This window comes from Odontesthes bonariensis, chromosome 12, assembly GCF_027942865.1.
Source record: "Odontesthes bonariensis isolate fOdoBon6 chromosome 12, fOdoBon6.hap1, whole genome shotgun sequence".
In the NCBI taxonomy this organism is placed as follows: Eukaryota; Metazoa; Chordata; class Actinopteri; order Atheriniformes; family Atherinopsidae; genus Odontesthes; species Odontesthes bonariensis.
In genome coordinates this window covers 8,261,461-8,280,165 of record NC_134517.1, presented here as the reverse complement: position 1 = coordinate 8,280,165, position 18,705 = coordinate 8,261,461, and the positions used below count along the sequence as shown (strand labels likewise).

The 18,705-nt window shown below is 38.8% G+C and overlaps 1 protein-coding gene across 2 annotated transcripts in view; it reads right to left on the bottom strand.

The window, feature by feature from the left end:
- LOC142396378 (calcitonin gene-related peptide type 1 receptor) overlaps positions 1-18,705 on the bottom strand; it is a 47,840-nt gene that overhangs the window by 10,518 nt on the left and 18,617 nt on the right. For both annotated transcript variants that reach the window (XM_075479030.1, XM_075479031.1), the window contains exons 2-12: positions 9,224-9,332; positions 6,561-6,714; positions 6,211-6,321; positions 5,618-5,730; positions 5,184-5,275; positions 4,955-5,081; positions 4,642-4,795; positions 4,484-4,544; positions 4,168-4,234; positions 2,566-2,784; positions 1,651-1,692 (exon numbers count right to left, since the gene is read on the bottom strand). In XM_075479030.1, coding sequence (XP_075335145.1) covers positions 1,651-1,692; positions 2,566-2,784; positions 4,168-4,234; positions 4,484-4,544; positions 4,642-4,795; positions 4,955-5,081; positions 5,184-5,275; positions 5,618-5,730; positions 6,211-6,321; positions 6,561-6,714; positions 9,224-9,298 — 1,215 coding nt within the window. In that variant the 5' untranslated portion in view covers positions 9,299-9,332. The remainder of the gene's footprint in view (positions 1-1,650; positions 1,693-2,565; positions 2,785-4,167; positions 4,235-4,483; positions 4,545-4,641; positions 4,796-4,954; positions 5,082-5,183; positions 5,276-5,617; positions 5,731-6,210; positions 6,322-6,560; positions 6,715-9,223; positions 9,333-18,705) is intronic.

The window sequence follows — 18,705 nt, the reverse complement described above, 5'->3', positions numbered from 1 at the left end:
CCTGAAACATCCCATAGGTAAGCTGCTATAGGCCTAGACTGCTGGAGTATCTCCTATGTTACACCTTTCCTCACTTTGCTCTCTTTTCCCCCCCTTTTTATTTCCTCACATGATATTAAATACATTTGGCATTATTTTTGCCATGGACTTGTGTTTTTCTTTCTCAGCAGATATCCTTTGAACGGTGTTACGGTGTTTGTTGTCCCCTCTTTTCTGTCCTCTCAAACCCCAGCAGGTTGAGGCGGATGGCCACCCTTCCTGAGTCTGGTTCTGCCAGAGGTTTCTTCCTGTCCCCTCGTGCATGCTCGGGGGGGTGGACCGAAGAGATGTTTTGGTGCAGTCTGTTGGTTTCTTTTTGAATGGGCTCTATATGTATGAATTGGACTAATTTTGAATGTATTAAATTGGATTTGATTGGATTATGATTACAATGAATTAGACTCTAATTGGCTTGAATTGGACTGTATCGCTGAAGTGCCTTGGGATGATATTTGTCGTGATTTGGCGCTATATTAATAAACTGAATTTAATTGCATTGAACAACAGTCTGTCTGAGGGTATTTTAAGTTGGAAAAACTATTTTTAACGGGGCTCAACACACTTAAGCCATTTCTGACAACAGCATAGCACATTAAACAAATATAGCCTCCTTGAATTGATTTATCCTAGCAAGATTTCTAGTGTTAATATTTCTATAGAAGTATGGAGCATAACTAGTTACAGACTAGGGAATCCTACACAGTAGTGCAGGGTAGAGATAAACTGATAAATAGTCAACTAAAAGAGTAAAACTCCCTCTGGTGTAACAGATTGTCCATCCATCCATTTTCTATACCCGCTTAATCCAACTCAGGGTCATGGGGTGGTTGGAGCCTGTCCCAGCTGTCATTGGGCGAGAGGCAGGGTACACCCTGGATGGGTCGTGAGTGTAACAAATTGTGAGTTTTTTTAAATAGATGAAACCAATGAGATGTCAGTTACTGACAGTATTTAACTATGTTGCCTGTGTTCATGCTCAGCCGAAATAATGCTAACATACTTCTCAGGACTCTCAAGACTCAGAGTGTGAGACTAAAAAAAAAAAACACATCCATTTTCTTATGCAGTGAAAACTTTGCGGCATAAAAAGAGTAGACCGACATTGTCACTGATTTCAGCTTGGCAATTTAAAGCCTTGCAAGAGCAAGGAACACCTCACCCAGTGGCTTTGTCATAGGTTGCAGTGTCCAGTGCTGCCAATTCATTCTAATGTTGACGTAGCTAAAGTTAGCTGGAAAAAATACGTTGCTAAATGTTTTCTAGCATGTTCATGACATAATTTGCTGCTTTGTTAAAGCCCTTTATATAGCCCTCTGTACTTACATTTACAGAATTTACTTCAAGCAAATACAGGCTATTTTTAATGCACACTATTCACATAACATTCAGTTTAGAGTCCATGGCTTCTTTACAATAATTTTCAGAGTCAAGAAAGCCACTGCAGGATTGGGCCTCTGAAGGCAAAGCCCTTCCCCACCATGGGGTCAAGGCTGAGAATGTTGTCTGGGCTCTAAACCTGATCACAAAGGGGAAGTGTGAAAGAGTTTGTGTGTGTGCTTGCAGGTCTAAAAAAAAAAATAAAATAAATGAAAGGGAATAACCCCAACTTACTTCTCCATTGAAAAAGCAGAAGATAGTAGCCACAAGCAGACCCTGGAATAAAAAAAAATACAAAAAAAGAGATATACAGCTTAGTAACAAGTCTGAAGAAAGATTTTTCTTGACAAGATTTTAAGCTCTAAAGTGCTAAGAAGCAGATAAACTTAATTCAAATAAAGGCATTTTGAGATCTGATGCAGACTATTGCTCAAGACATATTTCCTGTGCTGGCCAGGCTCGGACAGCTCAGGATGATCAGATAGCATCTTGTCAGCATCCAACTGACTTCTTCCCCTTTCAGCTCAGATAATTCGTGTCTTCCTTCCTGCTTTTCTTCCCCGAACAACAACATAAACAGATTTTCCTCAGGGGCTTATTACAATGTTCGTCTTCAACTAAAAGCTAAGCAAATAATAAGGCTGAGACCCTGGCAACAATTTGATTCAGACAAATGAATGCCTCTTTCAATAGAGGACAGAGCGGCCATATAATCAAGTTTCCTAATAAATGATATGTTAAAAGGTAACAGCACTTCACAGATGAATGCAACAGTGAATGCAGGCAGTGACCTTTTACAGTAGCATTCTAAAACTATAAAGTGGACATGCATTTACACAGCAGGGGTATTTATATGTATATATATATATATATATATATATATATATATATATATATATATATATATATATATATATACACATAAACATATACATATATATATGTATGTATATAAATACATGTTCTTTGTTTATTCTATATTCTTTAAAGTACTATTTTCAAGGAAGCCTCAGACAATCGGCCTGAAAAAATGACCATGTAACTCAACCCTTCACTCAAAGCACTTTGAATCACCTTGTTGTTGAATTGTGCTACACAAATAAACTTGCCTGGCCTTGCCTTCACACTGAGCAATGACCGCCGTCTCACCTGGTAATGCATCAGTATGTGCATGATGTAGTCATATATTTCAGAGGATACTCGTCCTTCAGGCTTGTAGGGAAGCAGGACGTACTGAATTCCCAGTAGAGGTACCAGGATGAGGGTGGCTCGTACTGCCTTCATATAGAGGCTCGACTCTGCTTGATGGGTCACCTTCAGCTTGGTGATGAGAACTCGCACAATGTTTAGAAGAAAGAACAAATTGACCTGATAAGACAAAAAATAAATAGTTCAGCATATTATTATATGTATATATATATAACAGCATATATTATTAAATCTATGTTCGAAAAAGGCCATTACATAATTACTCATTTATTCTTTCAGAGCCACTGTGGTGGAGCTGCTTCTGTACTGAGTATAGCTGTCCAGGTGAAAGGCCTCACAAGCACTGGATTAACATTAAATCGATGATTGCAAGATGCCAAGTCCCTGAGGCAACACATCAACCCCACACAAAATTTGAAAATGGATGCACCAATGGCTTTAAAAGTTAATTGCAGATCAAATTAGTGTTCTAAGAGACCGAATAAAACAAAAGGTCTAAATTTGCTGTCTAAATACTTGTACATGTACATTAAGCCATTTTGCACAGGCATCTATCTGGAGTGAGGAAATAACATTAAAGCTTCAGTGTAGTAAGAAACTCTGGTCTATACATTGAGTAGTAAATCAATATAAATCTATCTGAACTACAGATTATCAGTAGAACAAGCACAGAAATGCAAACAAGCGCAGGTTAGGTAAGTTGGGGTATTAGAGGTGTTAGGGGAGATGGTGTTCACTAAAGAGATGAATCTTCAAGATATTCTTGAAAGTAGAGAGGCATATCTCTGCTCCGACAGCACTGTAGGCAGTGTTAGTACTAGAACTTGTGTTTCTTAACAGTTCATTTATCTAAAAATGTTTTTTTTTTTCTCCAGAGGGTCTTAGAGAGCTTGTTTGATCGTGCCATGATGAAACCACACACTTCACTTACAAAAAGAACAATGGGCCCTAGAGGTCATAGGTTTAAACGTGGCGGTTTCCACCAGTCACTCCATAAGAAGGTTCCAAACACCAACTCCTAATCTGGAACATCTGCCTTTAATCTTATTGATTTAAGCACTGTTTCATGAAGAAGAAAAACATTTTTATGCTGAAAAAGTCAACATTTTCCATTACTTTGTTGAGACCCTGATTCTTAACTGACAAATCATTTACCTCCTAAAAGAAAGAGATTTATGTGCAAATCCATGGCACCTTCTAAAATTCTTTTAATATAAAAATTCAGTACTGAAGGTGTCTAAAGGGACAGAGTTGTCTCTGTAGCGTGCCAGTGTACTGATTGGGTAAATTCCTAGAAAACTACACAAACGTAGGGAGCCATGGGGGGGTTCTCAGAGGAGCAGATGAATTGATTTCACAAGAAAAACACAATCTAACACGCTCTGAAACTGTGCCCTGTTTGCAGGCCCCCCATGGTGTCCACTAACAGGACCAAAGCAGATTACTGTGCTCATTGTGCAAGCTTTATTTGAGTAAACTGACATGTTGTGATTTCATCTGTTGTTTTTGATTGGTGTCAGGAGAAAGAGGAAGCCCCCTTACCAAAAGAGCAGCACATATTGGGCCATGGATGATGTAGAGTAGCGATGTTTTGGAGCTAATCCAACAACTACAACGAAGAACAAAACAGCAGAGTTTACACAACAGTATCAGTGCATCACATGATATGTGACCAATTACACAGATAGCTTTTCTCAGAAATGATTTGGGAGCAGTTCAGTGGAGTGATTCATTTGATAGGTTATTATTTGTTGAATATATGAATATTTGTTTTTATTACATTTGATGTAATTTATTTGAAGTTCTCTGTTGAATTTACTATTGTTTTTGATTGTCATAAACAGTAGCCTTAACTTACTTGTCGTTGTAGTAGTAACTCCGAGCAATGGCATGTATGGAAGCTGGAATGAGAGGAAAGCCTGTGAAGAAAATAGGACTGAAGTTAAAACCTACAGAAGATCTTGAAAAGCTTGCACAGCTGTAATTGTGTTTAATTTGCCAATATACCCCACTTACCCCATCCCAGGAGATAGTACCACATGAGGTGCTGCTTCTCTGCAAACACAGCTACCACGATGAGAGTGTGCAGATAGATTCCCTCACACAACATCCAGAAGTAATTACAGCCAAACAGGTACAGATGAATAAACTGGGACACTTTACAGCTCGTCTGAGGAAGAAAAACATTCACATAACAAAAGATGGTGGCTGTATCAAGCAGGACAGTTTTAAAGCATATTTCCAGCTGGTTAATTCAATTCATATATTAAAATTTAATAAAAGCAGCAGTGAAAAAGACCAATGGATAATAATAAAGAAATAAACTAACTGGATTCCTCTGCACCAGCTCCTGGTTGTTTGCCACTGCAGTCAGCCAAATGATAGTGATCACAGAGTTCAGAACAAAAGAGAAGAAGAGGTTTTTGTGAAGGGTGATCCTTTGGCAACTCAAACTTCTGCAAGAAAAAAGACATTACTATAAATGTTACCTCACAGCATGTATAATTCATGCAAAGACTTCTCAACGAAGCATGCTGAGGTGAGAAATGTGGACTCACTTGAAATGGAAGAATATAACAAGGGAGATTAAGAGGGAGGTGAGTGACAGTCCGTGTCCTATGAGGGCTAAGTAAAAAAGATTCATCGCCGTCTGGAAGGACACGAGACAGAAATCAAAATATTTGATTTAGTCTTTTTCTTTATGTGCTGTATGCTGAAAATACAGTTTTAGCAGAACTACAGAATCCTTTTAGCACATTTCATCAGATGCAAGAATGACTTTAGTGTTTAGGTTCAGTTAAGTCTACGGTATGTATGTGAAATAGTTGTCTACTCCAGACAACCCAACGTGTAAGAGGTGCACATTTGTGACCTTTTACTATCGTCTGGTCAAAGCAAATGTACAGTAATTGGCTCGACACTGACTAAAAGGTCAGTGGTAATCCTGAGTCAGGTATTAGGTGCTGTAATGCCCTTTTATGACGTTACCTACCACTCTGCCTTCATTGGTGTGCAAATTGCAGCGAGTGAAGTTGCTCCATGTCCGGTTGCTCACAGGATGCATATACCAGTGACCATTATCAGTGCAGATCTTTGTGACCGTTTCTGCAGGAAAAAATGTATAAATAAAAAGTTAAAAAGAAAACAAAAAAAACCCCACAAACCCCACAGTTTTTTTTTAAACAAACTTAATTATCTAAGTATCCATGCTGTGCGTTCTACATGAAGGGCAGAAGATATTAAATGTATCTACTAAATTCTCCAAAAAAACAGTTAAGGTTAGTCAATATGAAAAATTATCTGTGGAATTATGAAAAGTAATCATTTTAAGATGAGTTTAGAACAAAAAACTGTTCAAAAACAAATTGCACAAGGATTAGTTTGTTACTCAGCAAGGGAAATCAGTAGTATAATGTCCTTTGCAGTTCTGTTGTGCTTTATCTCTAATGATGCCAAAAGGGATTTCTCAGTCTAGACAAACTGAACTTTATCACATTCAAGCCTATTTGAGAATCACAACTTCTTTCAGTTTTTGTCTCAAAACTGAACCCTACATGTTTGGCTACAATAAGTTGCACATATCACCTGAAGGATCAAAATCCTGGAAGTAGTCCGGGCAGTGCTGCTCAGATGTAACTCCTGCTTTCGTGTCATCCCAGCATAGCCAGCCATCCCAAGTACGATTACACATGGGCTCTGAAACCACAGATACGCATCTGAGCCACAAAAACAACTGGGAAGCACGATCACTGTTCTCCAACCTCATTACAAACACTAAAACTTCACTCTGTTTTACTGTTCAGACAATGGAAATATGAACTCTCCATCAAAGACACTTGTACAATTTTGCAAGCTGTGTTTTAAGTTTATTTCTTGCCATTACTCAATCAAGAAAAGCTTTAACATTCAGAAACATGAAACAACATCAACACTACCTTGTCTGATGTGGGAGTTGTCCTTCATTATCTTTTGATAGCACTCAAACTGTGCTGTAACTATCTTGTTCCTGGTGACTCCTGTGTCATGGTACACATTAGTTGGATGCTCCTGCTGGGTTTCATTAAGGTCCATGCTTGCCTTCACCATAAACTGCAAGGAAGAAGAAAGAGAGAAAGTGTGCATAGAACATAAGCAAAGAATTCCATCCATCCATCCATTTTCTATACCTGCTGAATCCGTTGGTCGGGCACAAAGAATTCCATTGATGTTTTGTTTTTTTCAACTTAAGAAAGAGCCAGTTTACGAGAATAAAAGACAAAAAGGGGAATTCAAGTAACAACAGAAAGAAACAGACAGGACACACAACAACAAAAATGCAGACAACATAAAGTCACACAAGCTTCAGTTTGCTTATTGACATGAGAAAATCAGTCTGCAACCAAAAAAACAAACACAAAGACAAAAAAGACTCAAGATGAGGACAGAAAACTATGCAAGAAATGATTTGATTTGATTTTCTACTCCATTCTTATAATTAATACTGCTTATCATTGTGGTGGTCTATGTTGTGGTTGTTTGTTTTTTTGTTTGTTTTGTTTTTATACTAAACCCATTTACGAAAAGGAGCATATTTCCAACCTAGATGGTTCCTGATTGAGTGAATTGATCTCTCCCTGTCTGTATTACTTGTGTGTTAAACTTCAATAAAAAGTGTGCATTATAAATACTTCAAGTTCAAGTAAAGGACATTCAGAGATCTGCATGTAACCATGTTACATGTAGTACACAGAAGTTACTTAAAACATGTTAAAATACTGGGACTCAGTTTGAATGCTAAACAGATTTTTAGGGCCGGTGTAAATTTCTAAATTCATGATGCTGCGGGAGTGAGTACAAAGGGTGAGCAGAAGTGAATTCTGCACAGAATGATGTTATAAATAGACCTTCAACAACAATGCATTAGTGTCTGACAAGCCAACCATGTTGTATGTTTTTTGTTGTTTTTTTTTTATCTGACAACTAGCTAGCTAACTGTTCTGCCTTCATCACAGAAAAAGTATTTTTCCTGGATGCCAGAGGATTGTTTAGTTCTCAAACTGATGCAGAATAATTTTCTAATTTTGTCAAGACCAAAGTGGAAAAAGTTGCAGATGTTGGAGGGGCTACAAGCAGCTCAGAGAATCAGATTAATGCTTGGTGGATTGAGAGGCAAAGTAGACGATTTCATACTGGCAGAGTGCTGTGCACCTACTCTAAAAACTAAAGTTTGGAGTTATAACCCTCAGTGGCTGATTCTGTGCAGAGCCACATTAATAGAATGTTGAGGATCACTAACAGCACTTGCCTACTTTTTACCCCTGGTGGTTTTCTAAACTATAAATTAGCTAAGATCAAATAATACACTGATATATCAGCGCAACCACAGAAAAGATTCTTCCCCACCCTCTAGTGCGCTCAGGTTGCAGCAAATATCTTGGCTGAACCCTTGACAGGACATACCCGCCATGAAAATGTAAGCTGAACCATTTAACTATGATGGTAACTCCATCCAAAGCTGTAAGGTGAATGAAATATTATTATCTTTGTAATTCGGCATCCAAGCAGTGTGGTTTGGTGTGTGGTTTCCATTCAGTTTGCCCCGTGTTGTGGCTGAGCTGAGCTGATCTGAGATCTGTCCTCAGCAGACATTCCTCCAGCATCAAGAGCACAGCTGCTGACGTGAATTTGTGAATCAAACTTTTGGGATTTTGAAACGTAATTGTTTTGACTTTTTGATTGCTTTTGTCATTTGTGTTTGGCTGAGCGGTTAATAACACATTTTTTTTAGTGATGTGACAGACTTCTAACCTGTAGCTTATCCCTTTTCCTGACTGTTTTCAGATAAGATTCATAAGCAAATATCGACTTCTTTATGCTTATTTAAAGTATTTGGTGTTTGAGTTTGTCAAAGACGAATGCGGCACAAATTAATAAACATCATGGACAATACTGCCCCTCCTCTACATGACATAAGAGTTTAAACTATGTGAATCAGCTCAGAGCTCTGCAACATAAAAGTTCAGGTTCAGGAGGTCATTCCTGCCAGCAACATTGGAAAACAGTTTAAGATGATTACTGAAAAATATATATTTATAAAAAAAATTACTGCAACATTACAATTTCCTTTGGGAATAATAAAGTATCATTTAATTTAATTTAGTTTTTATTTCACTTTATCTTATTTAATTCCTCTTAGATCTTTCAATAAGAAAGAAAAGACAAAAAAAAAGCCTCTCTATACAAATAAAAAATGAGTAATATACAAGTACTGAGTAAAATTTTGGCTGTGTATTAGCCCACTTGTGATGTATCAAGGTAATACTGTCCTATTCTTCATCATGCTGGTAGAGAAAGTCACACAACAATCTATCAAATTAATTTGAGCAACATGGAAACTATGATATAGCCAATCAGTAACCTCCAGCAGCGGCTTTTCCGCTCTTTAATAAGTTTCCAACATACACACGGTAAATAAATCTAAGGTTGGATTAAGTGGTTACTGCCCCCACTGGGACAGTGGGTTTACTTCGATAAAGCTGATAAACGTCTGATCTCCACACATGTAAATGTATTCCATTGAGTATATCATGCGTGTATGTGTGTGTGGAGGTAGTCCTACCATCGTTGGATTGCACAGAAGCACGAGTGCCACCATCCAGCTTCGTCTAAAGCTGTCCAGCTTCCTCTCAGACATTTTCAGGCTGGTTGGTGCTTTAGCAGCTGCAGATCTGGAATGGAGAGCAAACAACTGAAAACCCCCATAAAGGCCTCTTCACAGTACTCATCTCTCCTAAAGTATTGCCACTGTACTTGCCATCACAGTCAATTTAGCCAGTAACAGACTGAGTTTTTTTTTTTAAACCCAGCCTAAACAGCACAGATATGGCTACTTACAAACATCATCTACAGATTTCTGGATCAATCCAAATGATGGGTAGGCAACTATGTTCAAATTTTAGCTAAACCAATGAGCTGGACTGTTGGACACACAAACATGTACTGTTTGTCTGTGTACAAGCAATGAGGCATGCCATCACTGTCTCTGTAACTGTAGGTCACTCTGGAATTAAAATGCTCCCAAGATGCACTTGGTTCAGTGATTAAAGAACAACACAGCTGAAAAAACAGGCAGTTCAAATGAGGCCAACACAACTTGACTGTTCCAGGGACGCTCAAGTTTCCCGACTAAAGTCATGTTAGCACACCTCGTATTCTTACTGCTGCTCGGAGTTATTTAGTTCAAACATCCTTTGCACAAAAAAATGTGACAGCAGTTGTAAATTGTGGGTGTGTTAAATATTTCACTTTTAGAGGTAACGTTTATATCTCTACACAGCGAAGCCCTGTAGGGTTGTTTAGAATGAAGCTGTAGACCTCTGCCTAGCAGATGAGCCAGAATTCAAATAGATACATATCCCTCATGTAACACAACTTAAATAGTTTTTCTATTAATGCCTCACAGGATTGGCCAAAAATCCTGTACTTGCATCTATTGCATCTGGAAAAAAAGGAGTTAGTACTGTTACAATATCGAATATAAATAACATACAATGTTTTTGTGGCAGCAGTGCTTTCAGTCTGAAACCGAAACTAGCCAGTGGATGGGGACACGGGGCAAGAACATGAACCCCTGAATGTGAATGTAACCCGATAACCTCAATGTGAAACATCTGAAATCTAATTAATTGGCAACTGTCATAACAAAACCACTGCAACAGAGAAGTAGAGAAATAAAGGGAAGTCTCATCAATGCAGAGTGTTTATCTGTAAGCATATAAGTAATAAAAATGGGAGCTAATAATAAAAATTAGCTCCCATAAATGTTATGGGTAGAACATTCTGAAGAAGAGAATGTAAAATAGCTGCTTATGATTCTGAAGATCAACCACTGGTCACAATATGAAGATTATTAGTCTGCAGTAAATACAGTCATGCATTAAATTACAATTAACACAAATGACTCATCCACCTCATCGGCAGAGGTCTGTGCTTCAATTTCTAGTTTTTTGTTTAGTGAAATTAGATTTTTCATTTCATAGGCAAGGGCACCAGGTGGCTTAACAGGTCGAGCGGACGCCCCCTGTACAGAAGCTGTGAGTCCTCCTCATGGTCAGCCCAAGTTCACCACATTCTCCCCTTCTCTCTGCCCACTTTTCTGTGTTCTTCCTGTCAATAAAGGCCACTTGTGCTAAAAATGTTCACAGGCTATCATAGAGCTGCTAGATTAGAAAAGAAACCATAATAATAATAATAATAGCATCAATAAACACACAAGGTGTAATATCCCTGTGGCTGAAAGCCATAAATGTCATTATTAGGATCTTTTCTTGTCAAACTCAGTGAGTGTTCACAATTAGCCATTAGCGTCAATACTTTCATTGATAAAGTAAAGTAAACTTGGTGTAAAGAGTGGAGCACTGAATGCTTGTGTGAACTGTGCTCAACTACTCAGTTTCATATGTTTAATGTTTCATTTTATGTGATCAACAGTTCGTTTTTTGTTACGAAAATAGTAAAAAAAAAAAAAGAATCAGCCTTGGCCCTTCTCCATACTTTTTGAGATGTGTTGTCATTGAATTCATGAGATAATATTTTTCATGAAATTAGTGTTGCACTTTAAACATTTGAGATGTTTTCTATGCTTTATTGTTCATTAATCTTTTTTTTTTTTGCCATCTGAAAATTAGTGCATTCAGTTTTTATTTACATTTTACACAAAAGCACAACTTTGTTGGAATTGGGGTTTTAATTTCAACTTTAAAGGGATAATCCGGAGTAAAATGCACTTTAGGTCAATTTACGGGATGTTGGGAGTGCATACGTTGAGTTGACATCAAAATCATGTCATTCGGATGTGTTTTGAGAATTTTGATTTGACCGTTTTTAGCCAAAAGTCGTTAGCCTGGAGGAGAGTGGGGCATGTCTTATCGCCGCTACAAAACGCTATTTTTATACCTCTTCTACAGCTCCAAACAACATAACACTTACGTGGTAGTGAGTAGAGGGTCCCTAAAGCCAAACCGAAGTGTCCCGGGGTCTTCATGTGGTCGGATAGAGAGTCCAGAATGAATTTACTCAAGCCAGTATCTTTCCGGAAATGTTGCTGCTGCAGCTGCCATCTTTAGCGGAAAGTCCGTATGAGTTGAGAGCCGAGTGTGGAGTAACACGCTCTGGAAATTCACAATTCCGTTGCCGTTTTTTTTACAAACATAGTCCAGTATTTCTTTCGAAAGTGAAATGAAGTTGTATGCAACAGCAAAGCCTAGCTTACTAACAGGTTGGAATTTTATAAAATGTCACGTGACGTGACGTCTCGCGTGACCTAGCCTCCTGTTGACGGAAGAGGCTGATTGAGCAGCAGAGAAGAGCAGGAAAGAAAAAACGTAGCAGGATGGCAGAGGATCTCTACGAAGAGGAATATTTTGGATTTGATTTTGAATTCGATGGCCTGCCATACAAATTCAAACCTGAATATACAGACGAGGAATTAAAAGAATTGGAAGAGGAGGAAAGAAGGAGAGCAACACAAATGCAGCAGGCGGAGATTGCTGGAACCCAGCCGCGAGTTGATGGCAACTGGTGGTGTGGCTGTGGGCGATGTGCGCCCATGGCCACCGAAGAGGAGTACCTCTGTTGTCATGAGTGGGACCTTTCGAAAGAAATACTGGACTATGTTTGTAAAAAAAACACACTCGGCTCTCAACTCATACGGGCTTTCCGCTAAAGATGGCAGCTGCAGCAGCAACATTTCCGGAAAGATACTGGCTTGAGTAAATTCATTCTGGACTCTCTATCCGACCACATGAAGACCCCGGGACACTTCGGTTTGGCTTTAGGGACCCTCTACTCACTACCACGTAAGTGTTATGTTGTTTGGAGCTGTAGAAGAGGTATAAAAATAGCGTTTTGTAGCGGCGATAAGACATGCCCCACTCTCCTCCAGGCTAACGACTTTTGGCTAAAACCGGTCAAATCAAAATTCTCAAAACACATCCGAATGACATGATTTTGATGTCAACTCAACGTATGCACTCCCAACATCCCGTAAATTGACCTAAAGTGCATTTTACTCCGGATTATCCCTTTAATTACAGCTAAAACATTAGATCCCCTAAACTCACTCACGAGTTAATAGTTGAGGGTTAGGGGTTATTCTAGATATTTAGCAAACTACTTATCTATATTTAAATACTAAAAGATATTGCAAGTATTTCATACAGCTTCATCTTTACTAAAAGCTTAAACATTCACTGTTTAGTTCCCAAATCAGTTTTACGTGCTAGGACGTGGTGCAGTATTACAACCCAAAGAGGAATAAATGAGGAGGCAGCAGGGGGTAATTACTTTACAGTACAAAACAGAGAGATTTGACCCGGTTTATTCTCACTGATCTCCATGGAGCTATGTCACCAGGGTCCTCTAGTCTGCTAACAGTTACAAGAGCATTATAGTGAGGAAAGTCGTGGAGGAGGAGGGGGGGGGTTACTGAAAGTGGGATTCTAAAACATGAGGGGGATCTGCAAATTAGAAACAGCCAAGAAAAGGTCAGCTGCTCTGTCATACATGTATTCAAATACACATACACGTTTACAAAAACACTCTCAAATACACACACTTGGCTACATTTTGCCAAGTTCCCCAGCTGTTTCTTGGCAAGGGCTGTTTTTCATACATAAAAAGTGATACAGAGGATGTGTCTGGTCAGATGGCAACAAAGGAAGTGCGTCAAAAGTTTCTTGCCTCGTAGTTGTGGTTTGTTTGTAATTGAACTTTTTAATGCCAGTTCTTCTTTGAACTGGTTGCACACGCAGGCCACCTAATCCTATAGATGTAATAAAAAAAATAAAAAACACTGACCCCTCAAATTCAAAATGAAACCTTTTCTCATAGTGGGAATGGTGTGCTTTGTTTAGTTTCACAGTTAATACCTTGTTTATTACCTTGTTTTTGACTATAACAAAATAATTGTTTTGCTCTTAATGACTGAGCTCCATCATATCCTAAAGATCTCATTGTAAGATATTTTTCTAACAGAGCACTTCGCTCCCAAACTGCAGGTCTACTTGAGGTTTCCAGAGTTTCTAAAAGTAGAATGGGAGGCAGAGCCTTCAGTTATCAGGCCCCTCTCTTGTGGAATAAGCTGCCAGTAAATGTCCGGGAAGCAGACACCCTTTCCACTTTTAAGACCAGGCTTAAAACTTTCCTTTTTGATAAAGCTTATAGTTAGAAATCGTTCCGGTGATCCTGAAACATCCCATAGTTAAGCTGCTATAGGCCTAGACTGCTGGGGGGGCTCATCTGTCACACCTTTCCTCACTTTACTCTCTTTTCCTCCGTTTAATTTTTCAAATGATATTATGTGTATGTGACATTATTGTGGTCATTAACTTGTGTTTCCCTGTTCCAACAGATATCCTTTGAATGGTGTTACAGTGTTTTTTCCTCTCTTTTCTGTCTTCTCCCCAGCTGGTGGAGGCGGATTAGCCTGACTACGTCATACTCACGATTCTAGTCAGAATGTGAGTCTGATACCGCTCAATAGAGATTTGAGTATGGGGCGTGTTTCAACCGAACCAGGAGAAAAAATGCCTCTTCGCTCAATTGGATAGACCTACAACCAATCAGAGCAACGTAGTATGTGACGTAGATTAAGCAACACACACATTTGTTGTAGGAAGGACGGCAAAAACATCTTTTCTATCGATAAAAGCCTTTATCGCGTTCCTCTGTTCGTCTTTCAAAATGAATGCAATGTGGAGATCCTGTAGAACAGACTCGATGGCAGAATCTACACACCCTAGCTCTCCAGCTGCAGCCGTGTTCAGCTCTTTAGTGACGTAGTCGATAATGTCCCTGTTGATCATCTGTCCATCATCGTATAAAGCCCGCCCTGGCAATCTGATTGGTCCGACCAATTCTTGGTCGGGCATAATGATTTCCCAACTGAGCAGAGCCAGACCGAACTTCCCGACCAAAACTTTTATGGGCGGGGCTAAGTTCGGCTGGCACCCAGGCTAGAGGCGGATGGCCACCCTTCCTGAGTCTGGTTCTGCCAGAGGTTTCTTCCTGTTATAAGGGAGTCGTTCCTTTCCACAGTCGCCTCAGGCACGCTCAGGACGGGAGATTGGACTGAAGAGAAGTTTCAGTTGGTTCTGTTGGTTTCCTTAGCTCGGAAATTGTTTTTGAATTGGCTCTGTAGAATCAGAATCAGAATTCGTTTTTATTGCCATTGTTAGTGAACAGTGTTCACTAACTAGGAATTTGCTGCGGCGTAAGGTGCAAACATGTAACAGGGATATAATGATAAAAAATAAAGAATAAAAATATATGAATACAAAATGTACAAGGTGTGTACAACAATACACAGTAACCAATATACAGAGCAACAACAGTGCAGCTTCGTTAGTGCAATTTGATGGTAAAGTAAAGTGACTGGGGCAGGTTATGAGGTGATTATGAAGTGTTTATAAGTCTGACTGCAAGGGGGAAAAAACTGTTTTTGTGACAGGAGGTTCTAGTCCGAATGGACCGAAGCCTCCTGCCTGAGGGGAGTGGTTCAAATAGTCCATGTGCAGGGTGAGAAGGGTCAGCTGTGATCCGACCTGCTCGCCCCATAGTCCTGGAGACGTGCAGGTCATGGATCGATGGGAGGCTGCAGCCGATCACCTTCTCTGCGGAGCGCACAACTCGCTGCAGTCTGTGTCTGTCCCTGGCAGAGGCCCCGGGATACCACACCTTGATGGAGGAGCACTGTATGAATGAATTTGATTATTTTGAAATTAATTATGATTACAATGAATTGAACTACAATTGGCTTGAATTGGACTATATTATTTAAGTGCCTTGAGATGACATTTGTTCTAATTTGGCGCTATATAAGTAAACTGAATTGAATTGAAATTAATTAATAAAACCTAACAAATGTCTGATCTGTTTGTTTTTCTCCTTGCTGGTTCTTGTAAGATTTAGAACAGTACAAAATCATTTCCAGACAGGTACTTTTTAAAAATTATATTTAAAGTGCTTGGTCTTTTGTTCGTTTTCAATTAACCCAGAAACTAGGCAGTCTGTATTCAAACCAAATGAGGAAGTACTGTGTTCCCTAAACCAGCCATTGTTATTTGCAATTTATTCATAGCATTTAAATTCAATTGCAAAATATGTTGTTTCAATGACCTTGCTTTAGCTCAAAGCTCTATTAAAATATAGTTATTTTCCATTAAGGTAGAGGAACATAACTCTGAGACCAGTTCTCCCACTGACTGCCTTGTAAAACAGCAGTATAAATTGTTTTGTTAAAACCACTGCCTCCTTCAAAATTTAAAACGCAAATATATTACACAACAATGCTGATAAGTAAAAAACACTGATGACGAAGAGATCAAACGTAACAAGAGAGATTCTGTGTATTTCTTTCTCTCCCATTGCACCATTTGTTCCAGGACAGTAGACATGATACCAAGGGTAGCAAGTGTACTTCTGCTGCTCTTTCCTCTCTGACGTCAGATAACCATTTATGTAACTCTAAATTTCACATCAAAATCCCATAAATTTTGTTGCAACTAAACAAGCTCAAGGGACAATAATATCAAAAAAAAACAGAGCACATTGGGACACACATAAAAGAACAGATACATGAATGATTGTAGCTTGAAAAGGATTTATAGAAAAAAAAAAATCTATCACATTTATTTTCTTAGTTTGCTAATCGCAGCTCAGCGCTAAGGGAGCAACCTCCACAGAAGCATAAAACTTCATTATTGATCCGTTTGAAATATAACAACAGAGCAGTGGATACTGTGGGTGGCCCGCTATTATCTCTAGTACCTCAGAGAGTTTCACTCAAGTGGTTAGTCATGTAAACTTTGCACAAGAGATGACGTCACCAATTACATCTGCTGGCATGCAGAAAGTTACCCAGGAAAACAGCCTACGCATAACATCTGTTGTCTTCCAGTGCCAGATCCCTGCCTCTACTTATCTTTTCCCACTGTCCCTGCAGACATGTTCTGCTGGCTATAAACATCCGTTTGCAATCACAGGATGTTTGCCGCTCCATACTCAAAGTCACAAAGAGTTCCACCCAATGGCATTCGGATGTCCATTCGACTGGCGAAGGCCTCTAACCTCATTACTGTCTCATTCTATCATGGGATACAGACTTAACTAGAGGTAGAGGAAGCCATTAGAACAGACAAAGTGTCTTCATGCAGAAGAACTAACTCCATTGAAATTCCCTTTTTTTTTTTAAATGTCTCTGCCACCAAGACCTATCCTGTCTCGCAACATACACCCATTATATAGCTATCAAATTCTTTGCCATATTCAGTGAGTGCACCAGAACCCCTGATTTATGCATCATAAGTACAATAAGACTGACCCAGTTAAACATTACATAAACACTAAACAGTTAAAAACATTGTCTAAGGAAAAATGAAAAAAGCCAAAGTTTTAGGTAGTTTGCAAAGAAAGCAACCAGGTTCACAAGTAAATATAAAGTACAATAATTACTACAAGTTACGACTATAAGTACTACATTATTAGGTAACATACAAACAGCCGTGTCAAAAAAGAAAGCACCCTTAGTTTTTAAGGATTAAGAGGGTTTATAACAGCTCGGTGCTGTTAATTAAATGCACTCAGGTGAGTGTTAACACAATGCCAAGGAGGAAAGACATCAGCAATTATCTTAGAGAAACAATTGTTGCTACCATACAATCTCAGAAGGGTTATAAGGCCATTTGCAAACATTTTGGAGTCCAACACTCTACAATAGGAAGGATTATTCACAAGTGTTGAACAATCAAGTGAGTTGAACAATCAAGTGAGAGACACTCTTGAAGACCCAGCTCTTCAGAGAGCATCTCCTGTCCTAGCACTTACCATGTACTTCCCTACCCCTTCTACTGCACTTTATTTTTCTGTACTTCCTTCTATGCCTGCACTCTATCTCTACACTGTCACCCCTCTAACCTCTGATACAGTCTGACTTGTGGTTTCCTTCTATGTAGCTTATTGTTAGCTTTGATTTTAGCTGTAATGTTATTTATTTTTTCAATTGTAAGTCGCTTTGGATAAAAGCGTCTGCTAAATGCATAAACATAAACATATTGCCAATTTTTACAGCAATGTGCAAGTTCACCGCAAGGTCAGACTGTGCAATGCTTACAGAAATATAAAAAGAACCCAACAAGTACATCTCAGACTCCACAGGCCTTAGTTAGCATGTTAAATATTTAAGTTTTAGACAGTACAATTATGCTGTTCACACATATGGCAGCTGTAATTGGTACACCAGGGAGCACTGAAAAGTCCTTAAACTGTATTTGTCCAGCTCAACTTGCAGGGTTCTCTTAAAAAGAAATTACATTTGTTGTGTTATCAAAGCAATAAAAAAAATGTAACGCCTGATAAACTATTTAACTTATTGTAAAGGTCAGCATGCTGAATGGTCAAATAATTGATTGGGCTATATCAGAATAGCTCTAAACTTAAAACAGCATTGTTCAGCAAGTGGAAAAGTGTCAATTCCTTTTACTTAGCAAATCTCCTAATTAAAAGTAACAATTCAAACAGATGTGAGTACTGTCACTGTAAGGGAAGTGGGGATACAGAGGGAGGGGCAGCATAACCACAACATTTCTCTTATATGGGGAAGTTTTGACTATACTGCGAAACAACTCTGATGTCACTTGGCACTGTGTCACTTGTTTTTTGTTCTCAAATTGGATGTAAGTCAATCCAATTAGGTCCGGAGGTCTTTTGGACCCATTGCACATACCCTAGAATTTGTTAAAAATTCAATTTGTACATAAAACTTACTTAATTTCACTTCAAACAGTATGAACCAATGATAGTTATTGTTTTGAAAAATTAATATTCCTTAAAGACTAGGTTGATTTGCATATTTCTCCCTCTACAGAAAAAGGAATCTGGAGGAGCCTTTGTCAAGCACTACAATAAACCGGCATTCACAAAGTTACTGTGGATAAAAGAAGCCTGATGTTAACCTTGTCCAGAGGTGGTGTCCACTTCGCTGAGCTCGGAGGCATCTGGAATGGACCATTTTACAGTGAACACAAATGAGAAGGTCATACAATT